Source organism: Hippoglossus hippoglossus, chromosome 17 (genome assembly GCF_009819705.1).
Source record: "Hippoglossus hippoglossus isolate fHipHip1 chromosome 17, fHipHip1.pri, whole genome shotgun sequence".
Taxonomy (NCBI): Eukaryota; Metazoa; Chordata; class Actinopteri; order Pleuronectiformes; family Pleuronectidae; genus Hippoglossus; species Hippoglossus hippoglossus.
The window spans coordinates 21,624,947-21,648,946 of record NC_047167.1 but is presented as its reverse complement, the minus strand read 5'-3'; the positions used below and the strand labels follow the sequence as shown (position 1 = coordinate 21,648,946).

General features: G+C 44.2%; 1 protein-coding gene across 1 annotated transcript in view; it reads left to right on the top strand.

Moving 5' to 3' along the window:
• LOC117777883 (contactin-associated protein-like 4) overlaps positions 1-24,000 on the top strand; it is a 62,054-nt gene that overhangs the window by 6,405 nt on the left and 31,649 nt on the right. The window contains exons 2-4 of the mRNA XM_034612951.1: positions 12,703-12,813; positions 20,375-20,568; positions 23,946-24,000. The exon at positions 23,946-24,000 is cut by the window's right edge and continues 87 nt beyond it. Of these exons, the coding sequence (XP_034468842.1) occupies positions 12,703-12,813; positions 20,375-20,568; positions 23,946-24,000 (360 nt within the window). The remainder of the gene's footprint in view (positions 1-12,702; positions 12,814-20,374; positions 20,569-23,945) is intronic.

The window sequence follows — 24,000 nt, the reverse complement described above, 5'->3', positions numbered from 1 at the left end:
ATTAAGGGTTTGAAATCAGATGCAGTTTGAGAACTATTATGTAAATGTAACAGACTTTAGGAATCCAAATTAAAAAGCTTGAAAATACAAAAAGATATCTTCAGCTCCCTCAAAGCAATAAATTATCCTTAAAGCCTTTATCCTCCAGAGAGAGATCACCTGTTGTTCATCATTCTCTTAGTGATCGTCTCTCCTCACATCATTTGGTTCGCTGCTCTGCCGCTGCCGGGGCCGAGCTCCGGCTGCGGCCGTTTATCTTCGGTGAACTGAAGGAGCTAAAATACGTCGTGAGAGGTTTGACATTTGTGTTTCCTCGCTCACAGTAACTCAGCATCTGGGCGACTTACACCAGAACTTTCCCCTCCGCTCGGCAGCTTCCAGTTTCAGCCAGGAGTCACCGATTGTTGGTTACTGGTTGTTGAAAACGAGGTAAAGTTACAATCAATACACGAACCTGTCAAAATGGCGCACAATCTTATCATTTATTCATAAAATTCTATCCTCTCTCGTGGGTTCTGTCAGGAATGAAAGAGTTTTCTTTCCCCTAAATCATTAATCCCATCACTCATCATCCATAAATGAAGGACAGATGTTCTAACCCATCGTCTGCAGGTGAACTCTCCATCTTCCTCCTTCGCTCTGTCCCCCAGTGTCATCAGTCTCTTTTTTTTAATCTCCCCTCTGAGCTGCAGTGTGTATAATCATGGCCTAATGACAGATAATCTCAAGAACACTAAATGACTTTAATCCCACCCTAATGACAGATAACACCACCACACTCCAACCGTGCGTGTGCTGATTTCCCCGGGCGTTAAAGTGACGCCGGCTCCCTGGTTCCTCCGAGTCCCAGTCCGCCCTCAAGGAGAAACGTTTAGAAGCCTAAATTTTAAAGAAAGACATCCTGTGCTGCCTCAAAGTCTGAGTTTAAAAAGCCGCTGGAGTCGTTTTGTCAAATGAAAGTTGTGAAGCTGCAGAGAAATTCATTCTGCTTTTCGTCCACCTGTGATTGCAATAAAACACGAGACGGGTGATCATGATTTCTTTATCTCAATCTCACCTCCCGTGTTTCTGCCGAGTTGCTGAGACGCTGGAGGCTGAAAGACAAACTCAGGGGTTATTACAAACCTCTTTCTAAAAAGAGTTGGTCATTTAAACTCTGGGAGCTCCGGGGGGAATATTAAGGTCGCTTGATTAAACCCCAGAGCTCCCGGAGAATCCCTCATCTCTTCCAGGATTAATCTGGCAAAGAAAACCGCTGAGGACGGCCTGAATTCTGCAGCCGACCTCAGGTTTTTGCAAAGCCCTGTCAAATGGGAATTTATTGCTTATCAATGAGCTGGATGTTTGCACTCGGCAGAACATAAACCGGTGAATATAAACCATCATCTTCTGAATATTCCCTGCAACAACCCCCCCCCTCCACACACAGTCCTTGATGATTCATAACAGGGCAGCGTCAGTGTGAGCTGGGATGAAGAGAAACGGGAAAATAGCTGAGTGTAAATCCCCTTCATCTCTCTTCTTTAATGTCATTTATGGAAATGTGTGCAGGCAAAGTGGGATCTGAGGAAGTCAAGGTTACAGAGCCACAGAAAGTCCACCAGTCACAAATCTGGATTCATTAACCCGGGAACATGAAGTTAAAGTGCCCAGATTCTGCTTCTTTCGCTTTTCTATTGTGTTTCATTGCTTTTTTTGTGAATATGAAAGTTGTAATGTTACAAAAGGAGACTTTTCTACCACAGAAAACTCTGTAATGATTTGTTTGTTCCTTTCTATAAAGCATCTATGTCACCATGTAACATGTAAAACACCTTCGCCCAGGCTAGTTAGCTCAAATTGGCAAAACTGACACTATTGTTACCGCTTACCGCAAAGAGTGTGAGACTAGTAATTTGAATTTTGAACATGACAGCTTGTAAATCCATTGTTTAAACCCCCTCCAATTACAACTATGACCCTTTAAATGGACCAGCCAATGGGAGATGAGGACTTCATCCATTTGATATCAGGACCTGCAGGATTTGAAAAATGAAAACAGACATCATGTGTTTGTCATCGTCGGAGATGATTTGTTGCTTTGATTTCTGGATCTGCGTCCGTCTGCGCAGAGCTCGTGAGACTCAGTCATGCTCATGATGAGGGATGAAGCCTCCTCAGCATTTCTCTTTGTCTCTGTTTCCCAGTTTCTGTTCAAATAGTCTGAGTAGATTTATCTCAGCGCTGAGGGAGACATGAAAAAACTAAACTTTCACTTTGCTGTAAAGCCAGAATAACTCACGCAGCTTTCAGAGTGTCATGCGTTCACAGAGACAACCAGAAGCATTGTGAGAGTAATTGTTTAGACGATTTCTCTTTGTTCGGAGTTTCCCACTAAAGAAGAACTCAGATCGTATAGAACTGGTCACTGGAGGTCGGGCACTGCCCCCTAGAGCTCATGTGTGTATTGCATTTTGCAGGATATGCGACGCAGCCATGATGTGTAGATCTACGTGTAGTTAAAAGCAAGTTTATCTTCAGGCTAACAAGGCAAATGCATGAAGTTATTATCGTGGAGGATTATGCAAAACATCGAAAAACACTATTTTGTTTTTATCTCCTGTGTCGTTCACACATTCCCAGTAAAAACTCCCACTCACCAGTTTGTTGGTTAACTAAATCTACTGCTGTGAGCTACTGTAACACGACAGGAGAACATTGTGCGCTGTGACACTTTGGCTTCGCCGTCGGCCTCACTTACTAAAGATGATGAAGTGCGGACTCTTCATCAAGCCCGACAGAGACAGGTGGTGTTGCTGAGCTCTGCGGGAATGTTAATGTCACATTTTCATATGTCCTGAATTCAAAGATTCACCTTGAAAGCAAAGTGGCTCCTTAATGTTGCACTTTTGAACTATGCATTAATTTTCGCAAAGCTAATTGGCTGATTTCTGCATCAGTGCATCAGACATGTTTACCTCGCAGCCCGGACTCTAACGTGACCTCTACCACACAAACATAGATGCTGATCGCTGCCTGATTCTGTCACTGTCGTGCATTCTTCATGAAGTCAGTGCTTCGTGACCGCAGCTCCGCGGCCGGCTGCTCTGAGACTCTGCAGCCGGCGCTGATGAGAAGGAGCAGGGCCGGTCGGTTTGTATCAGAGAGGAGGACGGAGCGGAGGCAGTGCACAGTGAAGATGGAACAAGACAGAACTAAAATCAGAGCAAAGCACTGGGAGGGGAAACAGAAGGAAGGAGAGGAGGGGAGGGTGAGGGACAAGAGGAGGAGGAGGAGGGTTGAATGTGGACAAGAAAAGGGACGAAGAGGAGGAGGAGGAGGAATATGAGAGGATACACCTCAGGGGGGGGGTTGTTTCTGACGACTGCAGTGACACTATCTGCTGCATTTCCTTATTTTATCCCTCACTGACTTTCTGCTGTACGTGTCTACAGACCACCATCTGCTCTCTGGATGCACCGGCTCACATCGTTGACATGATTTTTTACTTCATGAGACAAAGCAGGAGCGGAGGAGGAGGAGGAGGAGGAGGATGTCAGAGGGGGACAGCAGGTATGATAGAAGAGGAAAGGACGAGATACATAGGGGAGGACTGAGAGGAATAAAAGAGATCTCAGGAGGGAGAGTAAAAGGGTCAATAGAGGTGAAGAGAGGGGGAGGAGGAATGAGAGGAGAAGAAGACACCAGAGGGATGATGGAGATAAGTTTTGCTCAGGGAATTTAGCAGCTCCCTCCTGTCGCTTCTCCTGCAGCATTATTCTCGACTGACTCTACAATTTCACCCCCTGCTGGCTCTTGAGTGTGTGTGTGTGTGTGTGTGTGTGTGTGTGTGTGTGGGGGGAGCACTCAGCAAAACTGAGTGCTCTGCTCTCAGTTTTGCAGATCCCTGCTGCAAGTTGTGGGTTTTTGCAAGACTGCTCCGCTATTAATATTAATGTCAAGTGATATTTGAAACTGGAAGGAACGGGCCTCGTTCTAAACGGGATTTCCTCCGAATCTCTTCTAGTTTCTAACTCAATCAATTAAACAAAGATTAAATAACAGTTTTAAAGACTGTGGCGCCACGACAGGATGTGGGTCATTTCCAGTTTAATGAGAGCATGAGATGAAGGTACTAAAAGGCTTTTCCTTCGTCAAGTTGTAACCTCTCATGCTAGTATCCATAAACACTGTAGAAGTCTAGGATATAAATCTCTAAATGTGTGTATGTGGCTCAAACAGCTCCAGAGAACTTCATCTTATCGGCTTCACACTTGGCATCTTTCCCTGCAGGTCACTTACACGGTTTCAGAAAGAAAAGCCGCGACCAGCATCACCACCACGGGACAAACACACAGCCCATTCCAAATTCAGAATTACTGAAATGTGATGGAATCTCTGCGGGTACAAGTGTTTCCAATTTGCTGACTTCAAAAACTGTTCACATCATTTCTATGTAACTTTCAGGTGTATTGCTCGGGGGGCCCAAAGAAATCACTGGGAAGTTTGGTACAATTTGGACTCAGGAAGGTTCTGCATACTGAAGCTCACTGAACCTCACTGAACAGGCGAACAGCTCTTGGTGCAGCAGTGGGGACGAGGCTCTCAGTCCTCACTGAAGTCCTGCAGCCAAACCTTTATAATAAGACAGAATGAGCACTTTGTTACTGTTAGGAAACTAAGCAAACTTCTACGTATGTGTGTTAATGTACAGGTTGGTTTTAATGGAGCCGTCTGAGGCTGCTGACCTGGTGAATCTCGTGGTTATTTCCCTGTGGTAGACCGACTGCAGGGACGTATAAGACCCTGTCACTAAGCTGCAGCATCAGTGCAGGAGGTGATTACAGAGCTGTGAACACACAGAGGTGAAACTCTGCGTCTCAGCCTGATATGAAGTGTCTCTCTCTAAAAGCAGCTCGGTTAGATAACGGGGAAGTTTGGATTCTTCAGAAGTTACCGTGGTTTATCTCTGGGGTTCCTGCTCACGGGGCAGGAAACAAACGTGTGTGATTCTGGTGCAGAACAACGTTACCGACGGTCCTCGGCTCCCAACCACCACTATCCTCTCCAGCCAGCATCTTCCTGAGGAGCGGGGGGGTTGCATGTGTTATCTGGTGTGAAGGTTGTTATCTTCTCCTGTTTCATTCATGAGAACTGAAAGGGTTTCTGTGTATTTCTACCTGGGTCAGTGTTTTTTAGATCAGTCTGTTCTGAGAAGTAAACAGTTAATACATGCAGGAATAAATCATTAAATACATAAATACATTCAATTTGGTTATTTCTGTATTTCTACATTTATTCATGTATTTATTTCTGTATTTCTACATTTATTCATGTATTTATTTCTGTATTTCTACACGTATTTATTTGTTTTTAGATTTATTCATTTATGTATTTCTACATTTATTTCTTTCTGTATTTCTGTCTCTGTAAGGTCGACCCACATGCTGTGACTGGAGATACAGTTGTTCAGGCCACAAGTTCAGAATCACTTCTCTTGTTGACAAGTTGTCGACAAAAGGACGTAAACTCTTCTCTCTGGGATTTTTTTAAAGAAATCTCAGCAGCAGTTTGTGTTTCCGGCCTCAGGAGAATCTGAGCTGTGAGCGTGTGAGAGGAAGACGGAGAACATCCAGTTCACTGCAGAGACGTTTTTAAAGGAGCATTTGTCTTCTAATGTCTCCTGAGGGAGGACGGCTGTAAAGTCAAACTAAGTAGATGCTGTGACCGCGGCTTCTGGTGGGAAGAGGACGTACACACACACACACACACACACACACAATTCTAAGAACGTGAGTTGAGTATGGACAGAAACAAACTGGATGCTACTCTTTGGGTTCTGGAGTTTGATGGAGGTCTAACTGGTTTGTGTGCGACTGGTCTGAGAGACACTGTTTGGTGTCGGTGCTGCAGAATCCGCAGGTTGAGGTAAACCCATGAGTCAGAGACTGGTTTTACATCCTGTCTGCCAACAAACACTGGTTTTTATTAAACCATCTGCACCACAAGTCGGACTCTTCCGTCACGATGTAAGAAAACATTCCACTTTGATGAATGGACCCGGGCCGGAGATATATATAATATAATATTAATTATATAATACTTTATGCATTATTAGTCTTAGCAGTGCTGTTTTTCTCCATTTCCTCAACTCCCCAGTGTCCCATTTGATTTAATGTGTCGCTTTTAAAATGAATTAATTTTGCTAAGCTGCCTGGGTGATGTGAATATTTTTGTGCTTTTTTAGCCTGAACGACAGAAACAAATTGCCTTTTTTTTATGTGGATGTGTTGATATTTTCAATTAAGGGGTAATATATTCAAATCATTTACACCATCAGTGCAGCCGGTGGATTAGCAGATCTTTCATGATGCATATCTCCCCCTGGAGCCATTAGCACGAGTGATGTAGCCGGCAGCCTCTCCCTCTGAATCTGCATAATTCTGGCATTATGATTCAAAGTGAATGTTTCGGGGGCTTCAGCAGCGTTTGAACTGAACCCCCGGTGAAACTTCTCAGCGGCTCGTTTCAACTCCCTCTCTGTGTTTACGCGAGTTAAACTTGTCACTTTTAGAGATGAGGAGATTTTTAAATGCTGTTGTGATGATGCGGCTCGTGGCTGTTTTGATCGCTTGATTTGGTCGCCGCCTGTCCTCCCGCCCACGCCGCCGCCGCTCGGTGTGACGAGCCTCAGCGAGCAGGACGCCTGTTCTCTGCTCTGAGGCATCAGGATCGTGTTTGTACGGACGATCCACCGAGCACATGCATTAATCGGCATTTTTAAACCACATTGTGCTGAAAGGTCTTTTGACACTAAAGGAGGAAAGCGTTGTTAGACTCTCGAGGGGATTAACACGTTTCTGCTGGAAAAATAAGTGTTTTAACAAGTCATTTAATTTTCATTGCACTGTTTTAAAGTAGGGACACTCATTATAGTTGTTGGGCAGATTAACATTTGATCGGAGCACGTGAGACCGGGTCAGTCGGTGTTAATTGTTTTGTGTTTAAAGGTCAATTTAAATTATTTTTAGATCAGATTTAGCCCGACTATACAACTTCAGATAAATAAGGTTGAACACTGACATTCATATATATCACAGGCAGAGTATTAACTGCTGGTTTAACAGTGTTGTGTTCAAGTGACACAGTGGTTTGGGAGCGTGGAGTTCCACGAGGGAGAGTCAGAGATTATCATTACATTTTCTCAGTAAATAGTAATATATGCTACTCCTGAGGGAACTTTTGGACATTTTCATGAAACAAGTATGAAACCTTTGGGAGCAACTATTTAGGTAGTTGTCAGTATAGATTTGAACTCAGCAGACGCCTTGTATTGACACATCAGGACCAAAAAAATCGAGACATCTAACCATCCAAAGACAGAAGTGTAACGGTCCTTCCATCCATCCATCTCTTTGCCTCTTCTTCACTTAACATTCCTCAGAACTCTCTTCTTTCTTTCGTCCATCCTGCAAAGACAGAAATGACGAACCAATCACACCTGAAAGACTCGATTTAAATCCCTCTTGCAGCTCAACCTCATCTTCATCAACATCAATCAATTAATAATCCTTTGAGGTTGCAAGGAAGCTGGAGCTTATCCCGGCCAACATTTGCCCAGAGGCGGAGTACATCCTGGACAGGTTGACAGGGTATCACAGGGTTCACATATGATGTTCACCCTTATATTCACATTTATAGATCTAAGTGTCTTTGGACTGTGTGAGGAAGCCAGAGTACCCGGAGAAGATACGAGGAGAACATGCAAACGTGCCACCGACACAAATAGGATCACACATGTTCATGCTATTAGTTCTCTTTAGATGATGGACTGTGTTATCTTTGGACATCCCAGTTAGCAGCCCCCAGCTAGTGTCACTTCATACAGAATAAACCAGAATAAACTGCAGTAATGACTGGATGAAGTTTTCAAAGTTGCCGTGTGGCCTGGCTGTCTGTGCCATATGCTGCTCTGAAGCCCGATCAGATCCTCTCATCCTGTGCTATTAATTTGTGTCAAAGCATTGCTCCGGAAAGCAGGAGAGGAGAGCTGCAGCCATGTCCTTACCTTCAGGGTATTAGTTAGCACAGCACTCTGCTCTGCATTTCAATTAATCAATTAACAAGTCGGGCCACAGGCGGCTTTAGAGCAGATACTGGCTCCCGTTTGAATTATTCAGCAGTTTTAATCAGCTTGTTTCATCTGTCTCGGCCAGAATATAAATCCAGAAAGAGGGTGCACGAAGTAGATATAAGAGAATATAACCACAAACTGTTATCGGTGGGTTAGCGCCTCATCAACTCTGTTTGTCTGGTTAATAGACATTAGTACATTTGCTGATATTTATATTTTTTTTTATCTTGCGCTGCTGAAACATTTAGTTCATTAATGGATCAGTAGATCAACAGGGAAATACTTGATAGTAAGTGAGTGAGAGGATAGATTCGTTTCATTACATTTCATTAATGTCATTTCTGTAAATGTGCCAGTGTTTGACAGCCGGCTCCTTTTCAGCCGCAGTTCTTTGAGCCATATGGGCGATAAAGTCTAAAACTACATAAAAGACAGAACGCTGCATTAACACAGTGATACAACCACAACTAGAACGGCACGTATCTCCACCAAGGCTGATTGGCCACTTTATCTCCATAGTGCATAGATGTATTGAGATCAGACACATTCAGGTTGTTACTCACACCAGATTTCACATTTTCATAGATATTAGAAATCCAGGTTCGGCTCTTTCTGAGTGGAGCTTGCGTTGGTTTGCTCCGGGAACTCTGACTTCCTCCCACGGTCCTGAGGCTGACGTGCAGATTGGAGACTGTAAATTCCCTGTAGGTGTGAATGTGAGAGTGACATCTCCCAATGTCAGCTGGGTTTGGCTACAGCCCCTCGAAATAATAAGCGGTATAGATGATGGATGGATGATGGAGATGTTGCATGATGCAAACAGGAAAGATGGAGATGTTGCATGATGCAAACAGGAAACTATTGCAAGGGAATGCAAAGGTAATCCTCAAAATATGATTGTGACCCTTCTGGGCTCCATAAATCCTTTGTTGTCATTATATTTTCATAATGTTTTTTTGCATGTTGAATATCTTTGGCTTTTTGACAATTGATCTGACAACATTTTTCAACATTTTCCCTCATGTTACACACAAAATGATTAATAGTAAAAACAGCCAATTATTAATAATGAAAACAAGTCATTAGTCGCTGCCCTAGTTCAGGAAAACTTTCTGTATTTGTGTGCGGCAGATGAAAAGAGATGTGGTGAGCAGATAGAAATTGAAAACAGGCCGTCTCAGATATGGTGCGTTTGCTCTCCGCACAGACTCACGCTGTGATTTAATACAATTCCTATCTTTTATTAGACTCCTGCCTAATGCAGCTCGAACTCAATAGTTGGAATCAGCTCGTTAAGACGCCCGGTTGTGCTGCATCCAGATACACTCACTCAAACACAACCCTGTATATCTCCTCTGGCATCTGAAGGAGTAGTTTGCACCTCTTTGGGTCAAACCTGGAGGCAGCTGTTCTGCACATTAGTAAAATGGACATTGACGTTTTTTTCTGCTTGAGGATGATTGTTAGTGCTCCGGAGCAAAAACAACCATCGCTGCGGCCTCATTATCCTGCTGCCTCCTGCGATGTGCTCCGAATGGAGAAATGATTCTGCCGGGCTCCTTCTCAGAAGCACTGCACTCGGGGGTTTGTGTGGCTTATAGAGCTCTGAAGTGCGGGACCTCCCGTTCGCTGCTGTTTGTTGAGGTGATGGATGGAGCTCATCGGTATTCAGGGTCTCCAGTGTGGGCACTTTGTTATTCAGCAGAACAGTAAAGAAGTGGACAATGCAGGTGAATGAGCCGTGGCCTCCCTCGCTGTCGCTCCGGTGCCAAGTATTAGTCCACCTGTCATGTCACCGGTGATTAATCGTGCTCGACGGAGCCAAGGCCTCGACACTTCTTTTGAGACTTTTTTCCTTTTCTGCTGTCAGAATCACAGTTTACTCACCTTGAATGATAAAAACTGACGTGCGGAGTGAAGGATGGATGAACTGCTGGAGAGATTTAAATCATCATCACGCACAGAAACCCTGCACATTGAGTCCGACACCTTTTTATTTGCTTTTTCGGGAAATTGGCAGCAGGAGATAAAATGGATTCGAGCCGTGAGGATGATCCTTCACTTAAAAATGAAAATATTGGGTCCCTCCAATCCCGAGAGGCCGTCAGGAACAAGGAGAATTTCATCTTCTTATTTTCCCGCATGTCACTAAGTGTTTCTTCCATGTAATCTTTATTCAGGAGAGGTCCCACCCGGTCAGGGTCAGTGTCGAGGTTCAGTGGCTGCAGCGTCCGGCAGGTATTTCAACATTTAGCTCCATTTTGCTTGGAGCCGTCTGTTTGTGCTCCACTGGTCACACTGGCAGCGACGTCCACTCTTAAAAACCAACCCCCCCCCCCCCCCCCCCCCCCCCCCCCCCCCCCCCCCCGCTGAGGAAAAGCGTTTTTTAAACTCCTGCCGCTCTCTCTCTCTCTCTCGCTCTGTGTCGAGTGTTACCACCGCACATTATCACCTCAGGGAATTACAGCACTCTGCACTGGAGAGCCGAGCCTCTCATTCCTCCTCTTCAGACGACTGTAATTCACCTGCTTTTCATGCTGAGGGCTCACTCAACATCCACGGTAGCAAGTGTCTGTCAGTCCAAGGCCCTGCAGGGATAAATACGACCAGGAGGAGTTCCACAGGAGCCACGAGCCGGAGGCCTCCTGCATTTTAAATCATATATATAATCAGTAAAATAAAAATAGATATAAATTGTATACGACTGTTCACGGTGGGTTTATAGTCATTTAACCCAAACTATGATTTTTCTCTGTGGTGGAGCTGAAGAGGCAGATGAAGACCTCGTGTTGTTGAGATGAAGAACATTAGTGTTGACAGAGTAATCGAAGCCTGAGCCTCGTTGTCAGAGCGGTGGGTCGGGATCGGGCCGCGACGTGAATCACAGTAATTGGCTCTTGTCTCTGCGGCGGAGAACAACATCCATTACCAGAGAGGCTTCAGACGGAGGCAGCGTCAGTTTGACTGTGAAAGTTTGCAGCTCCGGAGGAAAATGATGAATATTTACCGAGCTGATGTTCATGAATCTCTGTGTGTTTCTGTGTGAGATATAATTACACTGCGCCGACCACAGAGCTTCTCACTGAACAAACATTCAACTCTCTCTCCTCAGTGGGATGAAAATTCAACAAACAAGTGAAATATCTGCAGAAAGAGTAAAGAGCGTTGTAATAACTCGTGTTTTATGTCCATGGGAGAACGTGGAGGAGAAGCCGATTAAAACCAGCTCCATTACTGTTAATTATTGCAGCATGTGTAATGTATGAAGCTTTTATTGCAGTCGATCATCCGTAAACCATTAACGTGTGTTAACACGTGAAGGTTTCCTCTGATCCGCCAGTATCCAGCCGGTAGGAACCAGTCCAAACACCGTTCATCTCCACAACTCCACATGATCACAGCTTCCATTCATCCATCCAGTGCAGAATTACACTGTTCATTCATCCAACTGGACATTATTACACTGTTCAGTCATTTGATCTGGTGCCGTTACAGCTCAGAGACCTGATTCCACCTGGGGAACATTAAACCTTCTTCTCAGGGACGAGGCTCCGCTCTGACTCTGGTGTTTTCATAATTGTCAGAGACCTGGTTGGAATAACGATGCAGAAACCTCCATTTTTGGAGCTTTGATTTTAAGGAAGGGGGAAATTAAAACTCCCCCTTGGCCTAAACAAAATCCTTTCAAAAACCCCTTTGGATAAACTCTGCAGCTCCGAGGTTGAAAGTGATTCTCGGTGTCTGTCCTGAAAAGCTCCGACAATTTGGAGATAAGAGACTTTCATCTGGCAGCATCACGAGCTCCCGTCCTGCTGTTTCCTAACAATTCAACAATTTCTGACTAAACGTTTTGACTAAAAGAGACGGAGAATAATCCGTCTCCTGCTGCGTCTGATATCCTCCGTGTGGTTTTCACTGTTGATCTCAACCCTGCAGAGGAGGTTGGAGGCGTCCATCCATTTGCTTTTATGATTTATCATTTCCTAAGAGAGGGGAGATGAATCTGCATCAACCTGCTGTGGTGAACTTCTTACAGCTGAGGGACGTGGAGTCAAACGCTTCTTATAACTCATCTGCAGTTCAACGATACAACTTCACCTCTCGATCCAGGCTAAAATAATAAATGTGATTTTCCCACACAACCTTTGGTTTTCTGCTTTGTGCTGAAACACTCACAACAAGTGCTGCAGTGTCTGTTTGGTTATATGTTGACTCCTCTGAGCAGTGAAGTTCTTATGTTGATGATGTTGGATTTGAAATCGTACGTATATATTTTATATAATCCTCATTTCAATATTTAGTGTGTGGGATGTGTGGGATGGAAATGAATATATATGAATTATGAATGGTCCTTTCTGCATGACTCCTGACAAGGTTAATGAATAATAAGAAACTATGAGAAGGGAAATATTCCATATTTGACAGCTTGTGGTTAATATTGCAAAAATATCAACTTTAATGGATCTTTTCTTGGAGCAGAGACGTCAGGCACCGGAGTTTTCCTGTCACACGTGCACAACGCAGAAAATACGAAGTATCTACAAGTCCTAACTGTGTATGTTTCTCTCTGCTCTGTGATTGGTCGACAGGAGCGTGTGACAGCCCGCTGGTGTCCCACCTGCCGCCGTCGTCCTTCAGAAGCTCCTCCCAGCTGTCCAGCAGCCACGCCGCCGGCTTCGCCAAACTCAACAGGAGAGAAGGTGAGGAGGAACTTCTGCTGCTGACTGGGACTGAATGTGTCTTTACTCAGAGGCTCACAAGTGTAGAGACAGGGGGGGGGGGGCAGTGTCGGGGCCCTGAGCTGGAAAGGGGGCCCCTGAGAACTGCTTATTGCTGTGATCAGTTACGAGCAGGAGACTGCAACAACACCATTACCAGAAACCACAGATTGAGGCCTCGAGCACTGGCCTCATCATTCTAGCAGTTTGGTTGTAGACTAGAACTTCTTAATGCATGTGTGGTGTGTCTGGGATGGTGGTGGGGATCTACAGTTGAACTTACTTTCTGTTTGTCTGGATGTTGGGCCCCTCAGGCTCCTTTTTGCCTGGGGCCCACAAAGTCCCATGAAACGCTCCGGCAGACAGGAAACGTACAGGGAAAGAGAGAGAGGAGTTCAAAATAAGGGATCTGGACAAAATGCAACTGGCAACGCTGCAGATTCGAGGTTCCACTAAAAAAACTTCAATATAAAAGTTTTAGGTTGCATTTAATATATTTAGAATATTCTTTTATTGCACCCTGGACGTTGCTATTAAGACGGATCTGCAAAGCAACTGAATGTGGATTAAAGGAGATCTGACTCAATGCACAGTATATGTCCGTACGTGACGGTTTTATAAAGAGAAGCCGGAGCTCAGCGCAAGTTTTTAAGCTCAGAACCCAAAGAACAAAACACTCTGAGTAAGGGAGGTTTTCACTGGATTCACAAAGACCTCCAGGTAACTCACTGGTGTTCTGGAGGGAGACAGAGGATCAGAATAGTTTCCCACAGACAAGACGAATCTAAAAGACAGAACACGCTGTAGCTGCATCGTCTCGTCGTGTCGGAGGTTTAACGCCAGAAGGATAAATGTGAGTGGTGTTTGCTCATCCAGCCTGAAACCCCAGCAGGGAGTCCTGCGCTGGATCTTGACGTGAGGCTTTGACAAAACGAGGATCATGGTTGGAACAAGCTCGGCTGCTTCATCCTGACATCTGAGCCCAGACTCAGCTGGGAGCCGGAGACAGGGAAAGACTTTCACCACCTGGGAAACTAAACAGGAGCTTTAGAGGCAGAACACGGCTCGGCTGATGAGTTAATGCTGCTCACGATTCAACACAATACACGTCTATTCCTGTAACTACCTCTTATTTAAGCCTGCAAACTGGATGTAGATGCGTCTGACGGCTTGTGCTCGGCCTCGCCTGGCTTCCCTTCAGCAATGAAACTCAAATCAAGATGAGAAAATGCAGTAATTAGCAGTGGGAGTCACATCATCCTGCCGTGGGTTCAGCCGTCGTCTCACTCCAGCTCCAGCTCTGTGTCACGTTTCTCCGCCAGCTGTTTTGACCGCGACAGGCGCCGAGCGATCCCAGCTGTTTGCGGGAGGAAATCGATGAATAAATAAACCTCTCCGTCTCATTTCCATCTCCTGCTGCTGCGAACGCTCGGCCTCCTCCAGTCGCTCTCAGAGGAGCACTTTCTCCTTTCAGTTCATTTACTCAGCAAATGAGGCCCTGAGATTCCACCGATACTTGATAGATGCTGGTGTTTCATATCAGAGCTCGATGCTCCATCATGACACTGGACAGAAATCAAAATGTAATCATGTAGCTCATGGTCGAGGATTGTGTACAACTAATTATAATATTGTGTTGTCCTATGATATTACAAATGCAGCAGAGTGACATGACAGTTTTATATTAGTCGAGCACATTGTGAGAAATGACTGAATCGCAGTAATTGTCAATTAGTTATCTTCAAAAACTGTAAATGAAGATGAACGACATGATTGACATGAAATCTGAAAGTACAAACACCTGAAATATCTACTTACAAACAGAAACACAGTATTTGTACTTCCTTACTTCCCACTTCCTCTGCCTCCATTTGGATTTTCCCCTTTTTCACTTCCTTTCATTTACTCGTAGAATCATTTGAATATTTCCAACATCACATTTTCATCAGTAGAATCTAATTGAGTCACCTCTGTCTTCGTGCCAGGTGCTAATAGCAGTCTTCATGTTTAAATGTGTGTTTCTCCCTCTGGCAACACCGACAATTATCAGTGATGTTGCAACAATTACGCTGGAATAGACTTTAAAGAAAAAAGAACGACGGTGCCACAGTAATCACTTTATTAATGAATTGGATTTAAAAGAGGAACAAACTTTAATTGGAGCCTGCTCTGGTTTCTGAGTGTGGATTGAATTGAGTATTAGTTTGACACTGTGAGAGGAGGTGTGTTGTGCGTTGGCTGCAGGAGACGTTCAGTGTTCGGGGCCCATTAGGTTCCTCTGTCCGTCTGACACGTTGTCATTCTGCTGATCCATCCAGTCCTGCTTTTCTCATGCAAACGACGAGCTCCCACTCGGAGCCTGTATCACAGTCTGCCTCTCACCCGTCTCCCTTCTTCTCCCTCCATCCACCCGTCTGTCTGTCACAATGCCTTCTCTCTTCTCCGCCCGTCTCCCACCTCTTCCTCCGCCTGTCCGGCCTTTTTCCTTTCTGCTTCACTCGAGTCTCTCTGCATGTTCCCGGCGCTCCTCTGTTCTTGTCAGGTGGAATATCGGTGCATTATTAATGATTCAGAAGTCCTTTCTGTATTTATCCATCCATCCGCTCTCCTTATAGTGAAGCCGCCGTCCACAGCGGCCTCACGTCAAGCTTGAACAGTGGAGCAGAAGAACAGATGTGCTGTGCAGCCTGAGCGACTTTCCTCTTCACCTGTTTTACACACACACACACACGCACACACACACAGACACACACACACACACACACACACTGACACACACACTGACACAGAAACAAATTGAGTTGGTTTCAGGTGTCGGAGCTGAAGTATCACGGATGAAACAAGACTCTCAATTTACTTTATACTTAGTTTCCTGCTTTGTGGAACAGGATTGTCCCTCAATCCTGTATCCTGTTATTTTAATTAGAGTTTAATAAATTTTGATATCAATATGTCACCCATTAAACCAAATATACAGAACCTGAATTAAGAATATAAATGTCATTAAATTTCACATTTTTTCTGCGTCAATTATTCTGCAAAATAAGAGTTTTCATATCTGTGAATAAATTACTGGTTCACAAGTTGCCCATGTTTTTCTGATAATTTATTCATAATGTCCTGAAAATAAATGCTATTTAATTATAGGGAAAACAGAGACAGACATAAATTAGAAGGCTGCAATTAATGAATTCCAATTAATTGCCAAGAACCCAGAGGCATGTTTTAATCAGTGCATATTTGATTTGCTGAACATGCCATAAAGTTTCAGGCCGATTTAAGTCAATATGAAGTTGAATAAGCAGCAAATGGTCCCGAAATGACTCAGTCGTCTTTCTCCAGTGACACAGAGGTTCAGTCACTTCACCTCAGCCAGAGTGTTTGTATTTGAGGGTTTTTTCTCATTTACTGACAGTCACAAATTACTGCAAATTAAAATGACTTTGCTATATTGAAAAACACGTCTTCTGTCACTGAGGATAATTGAGTTTTTATGGAAATGCATGAGTTATCTTCATTCTATAATTACATCTTAAATAGTTTGAAAGTTCTAGGAGAAAACACGAGACGCCCAGGTCAACCAGTCACATTAAATTGATTCAACTTGGATTTTTTGGTATGAAGACAGTCACACAACCAGACATGTCAAACAGGCAGTTTTACAACACACACAACAGTATGAAAACAAGGTTAAACACGAGGGTCGTGAGGCTGTAGCATCAATCTGATTGAGGAGAGAAGAACACACAGTTTATATACTGAGGCCTGATGAGTAAATAAGGAAACAGGTGAAGTTAAACTCTGGAATGAGGGACAGGCGTTGATCAGGTGGGGGGGGGGGGCAAAGGAGGAGAGGACTGAGGGCATCTGGTGGACAGGTGAGGAACGACATGGTTAGAGCTGCTGCTGGTGTTGCAGGTATTTCAGCTCTCAGGTGATTTGGCTACAAGTCTTAAAATGTTATGAATATCAGAGTAAAGCTGCTTCCACAACAGCCCAACTGCCCCCATCAGTTAATCTGACCAATCAATAATCAATAATCCAACAGGAGGCGTGTTGGTGAAAAGCTTCCACTTAGAATTCATCGGTGAATTCACCTCCTCTTCCTCTGAGACACGTTTACAGGACTAGAACATCCAGCGATGACGAACCTCGATCAATTTCTAAATCACAGAGGAGTCGGGAGAGGAGCAGGAATTAGAGAAGGGGAGTGGAGGAGAAGAGGAGAAGGAGCGTGTGACAGCGTAACTACAGCAGTGAAATGAACAGACTGTAGTACCACAGCAACGCACCCTCCAACACAGTACGCATATATACATCTGAGTGGCCTAAAAAGTGTAAAAAATATATTTAAAGTTCAGCTGTACAGCCCAATAAAAACAGTTGAAGCAGAAGATGCAGCACAGCTCTCAGCGTTTTGAGCAGTATATAAAATAAGGCTCATAGTATTGGTAATGGCTGAGGTATCAGTCTTCCACTGGCAGCTGGTTGTAAAGGGCCGGGTGAAATTGGATGTACCGCCTGAATGATAACATTCACAAATGAGAAGCAATTAAAATGCTGGTTTATTTTATAGCCGGGTAATGACTTATACGTTGCCACTGGCAACTGTCTCACTGTCTCTGGATTGGTAAAGCCCGAAGGCGAGCGTGGCCCTGTAATTGGCTGTCAGAGCCGTGATGTCACACTCCCCACCGTTATTAACTGTAATTGCGTCTTTCGGTGGCTGGTAAGAGTCGGTTTGTTGATCGACGCCGTGAGTGGGAGAGAAACCGTGGGTGATATCTTTGATTTAAAGTGACAGCCGTGACAGAAAGTGTTTAGAACGTCAGCCACAGGTTCACCTCTGTTTCAATTAGACGCACCGGGGCGGGCGCAGTAAACGGCTGGAACATCTCTCATCTCTTTTCCTCTTCAGCCTCATCTTCATGAGGAAAAGGTCAGAGTGTCGGCTCTCGTCCTCTCAGCCGTCGCTGGACACGTCTGTTAGTCAAGTGCTTATTAGCTTTGGCCTTTAGCTCTTTAAAGATCAGACTCCACCAGTGGAAGCCGACAGCGAGCGTTTCTCCTCCACCTGCCAACACTCGGTGTCTGATAACAAAATAAAGGACGCAACTGAAAACACTTCATTTTCCAGTTGCACTTGCGTAATGTCAAACCTAATATTGATCTGAAGGGCGATTACTGCAGGTGCTTGTGTAACAACGCCGAACTTCTGCTGCAGTGAAACTAATATTTTACCCTGAAACGTGAACCTTTTGTTGCCTTGAGTTTTATTTATCTGTTTGCATTTTTCTACAGACATGTTACAAAGGAAACGCGGGAAAACAGGAGCTGCTGTGACGTGCTGGTTATAAGTTTATTATTTATTTGCATCGCTGTTGATTGGCTTTGGTCTGATTCAACGATAGTCTCCTGAAAACCTGCTCCCTTCAGGTTTAGAGAGGATTTCCCCATGTGAGGTCTTTGGGATTAAAGTATAAAGTAAAACTAAGCGTGAGAAGAAGAGTCAGGCTCATTCGGTGACTGGATGTTTGCAGACGTTGTACGTGAGGATCTTGGTGAAGAGGATTCTGAGCTTGGAGGTGAAACAGAAGAACAGAAGCTGCTTCACCTGCAGGGATCACTGCTTCGTTGCAGCCGTGAGGTGTGAGCTGTTTGTGTGACTGCTAGACCACACGACTCCACAACATCTGACAGCTGCTGTACTGTGATGGATTTGTGTGGAGACGGCTGTGACTTCAGCCTCTGCAGCGAAATCCAAACAACCCCAACAGCGTCCTGCGGAGCCGGGGGATAAAATCTGCCTGTTTAAAAATGTAGTTTTATGCTAGTGAGACTTAAGCTGCACAGAAACAGGCGGATAAGTATTTACACTGTTTGTCTGTTTGTTTTTAAAGCTTCACAGGAGCTTATCGACTTCCAATGTTTGTGTCTGTCTCTCTCTCTCTGTGTGTGTGTGTGTGTGTGTGTCTGCTCAGTGGGATATTGGTGAGCAGCCAGCTTCTTCAGTAACATCCATCTGGTGTTTGGTCTGACGAAGCACTTTCCTACACACACACAGAAAAGACACACACTAACACACACACACACACACACACACACACACACACACACACACACACACACACACACACACACACACACACACACACACACACACAGAAAGCATAGGGAGCTTCGGACAGTAAATCAGGTGGTGATAATTCATACTTATCAGACTTTATTCAAAGTATTTAAATATTTGGTGGATAATACACATTTCTGCTCATGTGTGCAACTAGCTAATCCAACACTAAACAGTACTTTACACAGGAAATACTACCAACTGCACTTTAATTTAAATTCATCAACATATTTTTTATTTTTTATTTTCTCGACCTACTTACTCTGAATAGAACCGATCGATATGTCACAACCCTGCTCTTTAATGTTGATGTGCAACATGGGAAAGGAACCTGCAGGGGGGCATTAAAACAAATCAATGCGTGGCACCACAATCTCTTATTGATTATATTTTATATAGCAAAGGGCTCAGACTTGCAAGCAGATTGTAAAACCAATCAATAGATCATGCCGCAGTCCTCAGAGCAATGCTATATTTGGAGAAGGATGAAAATGGTCTGGCATTCTCTGCAACTAATCAATGCATCGTACTGCGATCCCTTATTGATGATGTGGGAAATGTAATAACACACAATAATACCATTAGTGCGTTTGGTACAAGACGTCGAGGCCAAAGAGGTTTGTTCAGGAAGGAGAGGGTCAGGATTTGAGTGAGGAAAATGTTGCAGTGATTGAAATCATAGAAATAAAAGAATAACAAAGGCAACAAATGTACTAAAAAACACTTAGAGGCCACATGTCGCAGTCGCCCCACAACATTACGTTAAAAGTCACTTACTGGTCACATATGGTGCATTTGTGAGCCAGAAGAAAGCGAAGGTGAGATACTGTTTTCATCCAGAATGTCTGCTGAACAAAACAACATTTTCTCAGAGGAGAACAGACTCTAAAGACAAATGACAAAGAGGCATGAGAAGCTGTGGAGGCTGCAGGTTTTGTAAATTGGAAAATCGTGGAGTCTTGGCAGAGGCTTGCTTTCTTTTTCAGCGTCTCTCTTTTCATCTATCAAGACGAATGAACTCGTGCCAACATGTAGCTACTGTGTCTAAAGCGGCTATTAGGGAGAATTCCGCGTAACGCACAGCGGCCGCCTGACTGCTCGAGGGTCTTTCAATTCAATTTTCTACGTTAGAAAACTCCCGCGGTGTCCTGGAATGAAGCCAATCGGCCGGTTCAAGCGTCGGAGAACTGGAATGGGTCTTAAACTCTTGTATGTGATTCAGAAAATGGGCTTTATTACAACATGTGATGTCAGTAAAGACTTAAAGGTTATTCAGTCGGCAGGTAAACACACACACACACACACACACACACACACACACACACACACACACACACACACACACACACACACAAGGTGCCAAAAAGAAAAGTGATATATACTAAATCCTTCCTTTCTTTATTTGTCTCTGTGTAGGAGCCGGAGGTTGGTCCCCTCTCACCTCAGACAGGTACCAGTGGCTGGAGGTCGACCTCGGGGAGCGAACCAGGATCACCGCCGTCGCCACGCAGGGCCGATACGGCAGCTCCGATTGGCTGACGTCGTACCTGCTGATGTTCAGCGACACGGGACACAACTGGAAGCAGTACCGACAGGAGGACAGCCTCGGGGTGAGTCCATGCTGGAGGACACGTCACCAAAATGGAAAAAAAACCCAAATCTGATTATTCCTGTGACAGAATTAAGAAATCGACTTTCTGCCGATGAAGCCAGTTTTTGTCGGAAGCTTCTGCTCGACATCGCCTGATGAGCTGAAGCAGTTGTTTCCCTGACATGGATGAATATGCTGCTTTTTAAATTCATTCTGTGTCACTTAGTGCTGTCGTCCATCTGAACACGGTCTAATAAAGGAGATGTTCAACGACAGCAGACGAAGAAGCACAGAGACGTCAGATCCAGTTCCTCTGTAAAGCAGTAAATCACACATCTGTCGTTTCATCTATATTTATTTTTAACAAGCAAAAACAATTTCCAATGTGTTCAGGAAATGAAACTTTAAAGAATATATATGACAGTTATTTAGCTTCAACTAAATTCTCTCTCTCTCTAAGTCTCTTCCTCGAAATTCAGAAAAATGTCTCTGCAAGATCCAAGAAAGTTTAAAACTATATCGACTTTGTATAAATTTGGTAATAAATGTGATATTGAAATATAACTCAGGATTAATGTATCACATCTAAGAAAACTCATATAATTTAGTTCACAGCTCAAAAACCCATTTTCTCAGGAAGAGATTAAAAGTATGACTCATGTTCGAAGATCATTCCTGTCAGCAGAGTTTAACAGATAAAAACAGAGTAAAGAAAGAAAATTGCATTTCATAACTATCAAACACAGATAGAACAGCAGCACCTCAGGTATCGGGGGATAAACGTAAGAACGAGCAGCACTCAGGTTCATTACAGCTCATTTGCCTGGACTATTACCCTCGTGTTGACAGTGCACATGGTGGTTAGTGGCTGTGGCCTGCAGGGATCAGTCTGTCCTGCAGAGATAATCACAGTCATAAGGAGCCTTTGACACCTCATTAATAATGGATGAGCTCTGCTGACTGCGTGGACCTGTTGCCAAAACACTTAAGCTGCTGTTGATGGACACGGAGCGGCACGGGGATGCAGCCGAGCGGCGCTTTTCTGGCCCAGACAATGCGAGCGGTGCAGTCTGGAGCGGTGTCGGATGCTGGAATCAATAGTGTGTACAGTGTGTGTTTTTGTTGTGGAGGAAAACTGGCGAGCACACACCCCAGGATATGTAGATTGAGTTTCTTACCTGCAAATCCTGCAGCAAATCGAGTCACGCAACCAACATGGACAGACTTATTAACGTGACTCTTCACATTCGCTACAGAGGCTCAGAGAAGAGCTTTTGATTAGACGCCGAACGGAGGAAACGTCCTGGTGTGGAGAGAATCCAGTTAATCTCAGCACTGAGGATCTTCTCTGTGAGAGCACAGAGCGGCTTCTCGCAGCTTAAAAGAAACATGTTGATCTGACACTCGACATAAACCGCGCTCGATCCCAGTCTCATTTCAAAGTGTCTCTGAACTTCTGTGAATTAGCCGGGCCCCGGCTTAGAGAGGCTGTCGGAGAGAAAAGCTAATGGCGGAGCTGCCGGATTCAACACAACACGTCGACCTGCCGGGCTCCGGCTTTCACCTTCCACTCAGCTGAAGGCCAGAGGGCGGAGGTTTTCCATTTCTTCTCATCTCTTTCTGTAAAACTTTGAAAGGAAAAGAGCTTCAATGTAAGAGGACGATTTAAAGTCATCTCGTCCTCTTTCTATCTCACGATTTCAGTGTTTCCTGTAAACGCTGGAAATTGGACTAAAATAAAATAATTGTCACCGGCTCATGTTAAAAGATTTTTTCCTTTGCATAGAAAACATCCAATAACAACATGGCCAACAACTCACACTGTCAACTATAGACTGTTTATAAAGATGGATGACATGACAGCTCCCCAAAAGTGAAGCCAGGGAATCTTGGTTGCCCCCTGGTGGCTGACTGCAGTATAGACTGCGCAGACTCCAATTGTGCAAGATGGCGACGGATATTTTAGCTTAATTTCTACCCAGTGGGTGGAAGTGGAGATTCACCGTCTTCCTACAGTTTAAGAAAGTCGAACCATGTTTCAGAAAGTAAATCAGATCCTGTTCTCTCATTCTCTTCTAATTCATCATCTGAGGAAAAACTGTGCAGCTGCTTCGCCTATACAAAATCTGACCTATGAATCTAATTGAAAACTCAGCTGTAAACAAACCTCCCACACACAATCTGAAGTCGTTTCACAAAGTCAAAACAAGTATTTTAGGATCATCACTGTCTCTGCTGCTGTTTGTGTCATTTGTGCGTCTTTCATTACATTTCATCAGCCCCCATTGTGCTGTAAGAATGACAAAAGCTTTCAACACACAAAGACAAACTTACCCACATGAAACACACAATTATTAAAGGTGACACACAACACAGCGTCTCTCTGCGGCGCCGCTCGCTCACGATTCCAGAGGAATTAACAAGTTAATTATTCGTCTAAGCTTGTATTCAGCAGCGGGGGAGCCAGTTAACCTGCGTGTCAACTTCAAGGGAGGGATGTAATTAGGGTGGATGGCCAGATGGGAGAGACGGAGGGAGAACGCTCCATCAGGCAATCAGCCCAGTCAGAGACACACTCACCATCAGCTTTATGATCATTCTGCAGATCTGGTGAACAGACGGTTTAGTGCTCATCTCAGTACAACAGCATATAAACATAATCGGGCATTTATGGCCACACAACGTCAATCTGTCATGTGGTTGGTTTCACCACTTTGGTCGTGGCTGACGAATCGAGAACAATCACTGGACGGGACTTCATAGACATTTATCGTCCCCAGAGGATGAAGAAGGTGTGATCGCTGTAGCTTCTGTGATATCTTCATCAATCCTCAACATCTGGATTGATTGAGCATCATTTCTGTTTCTATCACCACTAACATGTAAAAAAGTTATGATTATTTTATTTCCACAAAAGTTTAGCGTGTGTTGGACAGTTTCCACTCTTTTGACTAATCTGCTGCTTTCTTGAATCAAGTCAAGTCAGAGATGTCGGCACTCATTCAATCTACATCTGGATGTGATAAATCATTTCTAGATTGTAACTTTAAACTGTGAAGTAAAGAACTTCGAGCTAACTCCTGATCAGATGGACGACGGGGTCAAGTCCCACCCTCTGGTCGACATTTCAGCATTTTCTCCACACACAAGAAATTAACCTTATTCCACTGAATTGCATAATTCACACAATACTTTGTAGTTTTGTCGAGTTTGTTGTGTGTGTAGAGAGCAAAGGCTGTGATGAATAGTGACGCAGCATCGGCGTCTTATCGCCTCACAGAGCCACTGGCTTGGCGGTCGACTCTTTATCTTATTACATTGACGACTATGCATTTGTAAAGCTGTAGAATAAAGTCCTCGGTTAAAACGTCCTCCTCCTCGTTTGTGTGTTTTCAGTCTTTCCCAGGGAACAGTAACGCTGACAGTGTGGTCCAGTACAAGCTGCAGCAGC